Below are 3,623 nucleotides of genomic sequence, written 5' to 3' on the forward strand. Positions count from 1 at the left end.
TCATAGATTTCATAGACATTAGGGCTGGAAGGGACCTCGGAAGATCGAGTCCAGCCGTCTGCCTGAAGGGCAAGAAGTCAGCTGAGGTCATAGGATCCCAGCAAGATGAGCATCCAATTTACTCTTGAAGGTGTTCAATGTAGATGCTTGAACCACCTCCAATGGCAGGCTGTTCAAGACCTTGGGGGCTTGGACAGTAAAGAAATTTTTCCTTATATTCAACCTGAAACGATCTTGCAGTAGTTTATAACCGTTTGACCTCATCATCCCTTGGGGCGCTCTGGTGGACAAACGTTCCCCCAGATCCTGGTGGTTACCCCAATAATCTTATAGGTGGCCATCAGATCACCCCTGAGCCTGTGCTTTTCCAGGCTAAAGAGCCCCATGGCTCTCAGACTGTCATTGTAAGGTCTGTTATTCTGACCTCTGATCATGTGCGTGGCTCTTCTCTGCACTCTCTCAAGCTTCTCCACATCTTTTTTGAATTGTGGAGCCCAAAACTGGACGCAGTACTCCAGCTGTGGCCTCACCAAGGCCGAGTACAAGGGGAGAATGACGTCCCGGGATTTGCTTGAGAAGCATCTATGGATGCAAGCCAGCGTTTTGTTCGCTTTACTAGCCTCAGCATCACATTGCAGGCTCATGTTCATCCTGTGGTCAATGATGACCCCCAAGTCTCTTTCTTCCAGACTGCTAGCCAGTGTAGCACTGCCGAGTGTATAAGGATGCTGCAGGTTTTTGCTTTCAAGGTGGAGAACCTTGCATTTTTCAGTGTGAAACACGATCAGGTTCTCATCTGCCCATTTGCTGAGCGTGTCCAGGTCAGCCTGGATCGCCCTCCTGTCTTCAGGTGTGGATGCTTTGCCCCCAAGTTTGGTGTCATCAGTGATCTTAGCTAGTCCTCTTCTGACTCCAGTGTCCACATCATTAATGAAGATGTTGAACAGTATGGGTCCAAGGGCACCATGATGATTGACTTCCGACAATTACCACCCTCTGGGTCCGACCACGGATCCAGTTCCCCAGCCAGCAGATTGTTCTGGATCCAAGGCCACAATTGGCCAGTTTCACCAACAGGTGATCATGGGATACCAGATCGAAGGCTTTTTTTAAGTCAAGATATATGACATCAATCTCTTCTCCCTTGCTTTCTTCTTTTCCCCAGTGATGACCTAAGACACTTGTCTGGGAGACCAGAGCAAGAAAGCAGGATCTGGCCACTCCAGCTGTTACCGTGCACGAGGTTGAGGGCCATTTCCATTTTCTACTCAGCTCTGAGCATGTTACACCATGAAACACCTACTCGGTCATACTGGGTCTCTGGGCCCTTGACAAAGGGAAATACAGCAGCTTTGGGCATAAAGGACTCAGTGGGAGAGCCGCCAGTCAACGGCTTCAACAAACAGGAACGTGAATGGGCATGAAGAAATGCATAAGAGAGCTTCCTGCATGTCCCAGTGGCCCCTGTGGAAGCCCTGCCACTTACCAGCACTCGGCTGCGATGGTTCCTCACGATGTCTATGCGCAGCCCGTAGACCTCGACTCGCACCCTCTGCACGTAGGACACCCAGGGGTTCCCGCGATGCTCATTCTTGGCCTCCACGTTGAAGAGGGGCAGGGTGCTGTTGCTGCCACACACCTTGGCCCGCGTGTAGGTGCAGGTGCCCATGAAGTGGTGAGTTGCCTTGTCAAAAGTGTTGTAGTGCGGGTCGTTGTGCACTCGGCAGATGCCGTAGGTGTGGGGGTAGCAGCCAGGGATGCCGTTCTGCACCCCGCAGTAATAGTCCCGGGGGCAGGAGGCCACAGCACACATCGGCTTGCTGCCTGCAGCGGGGCATCTGCATTTCTTGGAGCAGGTATCGTCAGTCCAGAACTCAGAGCCAACAGGGTAGTGACGGTCTTCGTGCCAGCACCCGCACTGCCCACTGGGGACACACCGGTCATTGTAGAGCAGGTACCCGCTGTCGCACACACACCCTTCCAGACACGGTCGGCCGCAAGTGGATGGAGCTAGGGGACGGGCACAGGTTGCGGGGCAGGCGGTCATACATGGCTCGTAGTGACTGTTGGCAGGACACTGGATCGCTGCGGGAAACAAGAGAAATATATCAAGGGAACTGTTGCGCTAATGGACTCTCCTGGCCACCTGATCAACCCTGGACATGGCATTTGCAGTGTCATCCCAACCCATCTTCATGTCTGCTTATGGACAGTGAAGACACTGTCAGTTCTATGGCCTGAGTACCCCATATTCACACCAGTCTCCCCATGGTTCAGTGCAATGGCAAGACAGCAGGATACAACATAATCATTCAAGGTAAGAGGCTGTCCTTAGTCGTCTTGGAGGTTCCCAGGTCCATGTCCTTCCTTGTTCAGGCCTACTACCTATCAGCTTCTTGGGAGCCTAGAAACATGGAAGGAGCCCTGGGCATTTGTTTCCTGACTCACGGCAGAAGGTGGCGTTCCTCCAGGCATCGATGGTGACTCCCAGGGACTGGCAGGCGTCCGCGTACGACTGCAGGCTCCGGCACAGGGCCCCGGGCTCCAGTTGCAGCGCACACAGGTCGTAGGCACAGTTGTTGAAGTATGCGTCAGGGCGGAGCACACCGTGGCACTGCTTGAACGGGCCGGTCCCCTCCTTGAGGAGCCCGCAGAATTGACTGCTCCCAATCAGCTGCTGGGTGGTCTGGTTGCATATAGGGGGCTTATCTACAGCTGGAGGGCAGCTGAGAAAAAACCAAAGAGAGAGGCGGCTCAGGTTGGTGCAGGGCTTTCCTTGTACAGTGCACACTGCCTGAACAGCACCAAGGTTGCCGGCAGCATTACCTACCTGCTGTGGTTGGGGACCTGGCGCTGGTCGAGTCCGGCTCCATCCCGCCCTGGGGATTCAGGAAGTCGTCCGCTGGGTTCTCGTTGTAGTTCCCGCACATCCCGCACACCTGTCCTTTGAACGTGATCGGCAGCGTCACCTCCACGCGATGGTTCCCATCAAATCTCACTCTCAGGCCGAAATCTGTGGTCACCACCACGTACATGCCGCTGGAGGAGACTGTCAGACCTGTGGATGGCTCCAAGGGTAGAATCTCCCGCTTCCCGTCCACCTGGAGAGAAGAAAGGGCACTGGGGTTGGTACTGGCAAGCTAACAGGCACCTCCCTCCTCACCCTCTCCCATCACTCAGATCTCACCGTCACCACTCTGCCCTGCTCTAAAGTGATCCTGTGGCCGTACACATCCACCGCCACGTCGCGGACGTAGGACACGTGCGTGTAGCCTCCGCGGTACTCATTGGTGGCCTCCACGTTGAAGTTGGGCAGCGTGCTGTTGGGCGCGCACAGCTTGGACAGGGTGTAGGTGCAGTTCCCCATGAAGTGGTGCATTTGCTTGTCAAAGGTGAGGTAGTGAGGGTCTCCCTCCGCCACGCAGGACTCTGCAGGGCACAGCACACAACACCCCCCCAGGAGTTTAAGCCATACCGCCACTGCTTCTCCCCTGGTACACATGAAGTCATCAGTTTGGAGGTACAATGCTGGGTATGGGCCTTGGGCCTGTGGCAGCCCACATCACTCCAGCAGTTCCCTTGTCCCCTGCTCATGCAGGGCCCTGTCTGGGGTTTTAGGGATC

At 54.9% G+C, this 3,623-nt stretch overlaps 1 protein-coding gene across 1 annotated transcript in view; it reads right to left on the reverse strand.

Annotated features, from left to right (window-relative positions):
- Window positions 1-3,623, reverse strand: part of LOC102388031 (IgGFc-binding protein-like) — a gene marked incomplete at its 3' end in the record, with an annotated part of 17,018 nt that overhangs the window by 8,070 nt on the left and 5,325 nt on the right. Inside the window, exons 6-10 of the mRNA XM_025211718.1 lie at window positions 3,188-3,429; window positions 2,831-3,101; window positions 2,449-2,715; window positions 1,487-2,085; window positions 1,304-1,393 (exon numbers count right to left, since the gene is read on the reverse strand). Coding sequence (XP_025067503.1) covers window positions 1,304-1,393; window positions 1,487-2,085; window positions 2,449-2,715; window positions 2,831-3,101; window positions 3,188-3,429 — 1,469 coding nt within the window. The remainder of the gene's footprint in view (window positions 1-1,303; window positions 1,394-1,486; window positions 2,086-2,448; window positions 2,716-2,830; window positions 3,102-3,187; window positions 3,430-3,623) is intronic.

The sequence above is a fragment of the Alligator sinensis genome, unplaced genomic scaffold, assembly GCF_000455745.1.
Source record: "Alligator sinensis unplaced genomic scaffold, ASM45574v1 scaffold697_1, whole genome shotgun sequence".
NCBI classification, from domain to species: domain Eukaryota; kingdom Metazoa; phylum Chordata; order Crocodylia; family Alligatoridae; genus Alligator; species Alligator sinensis.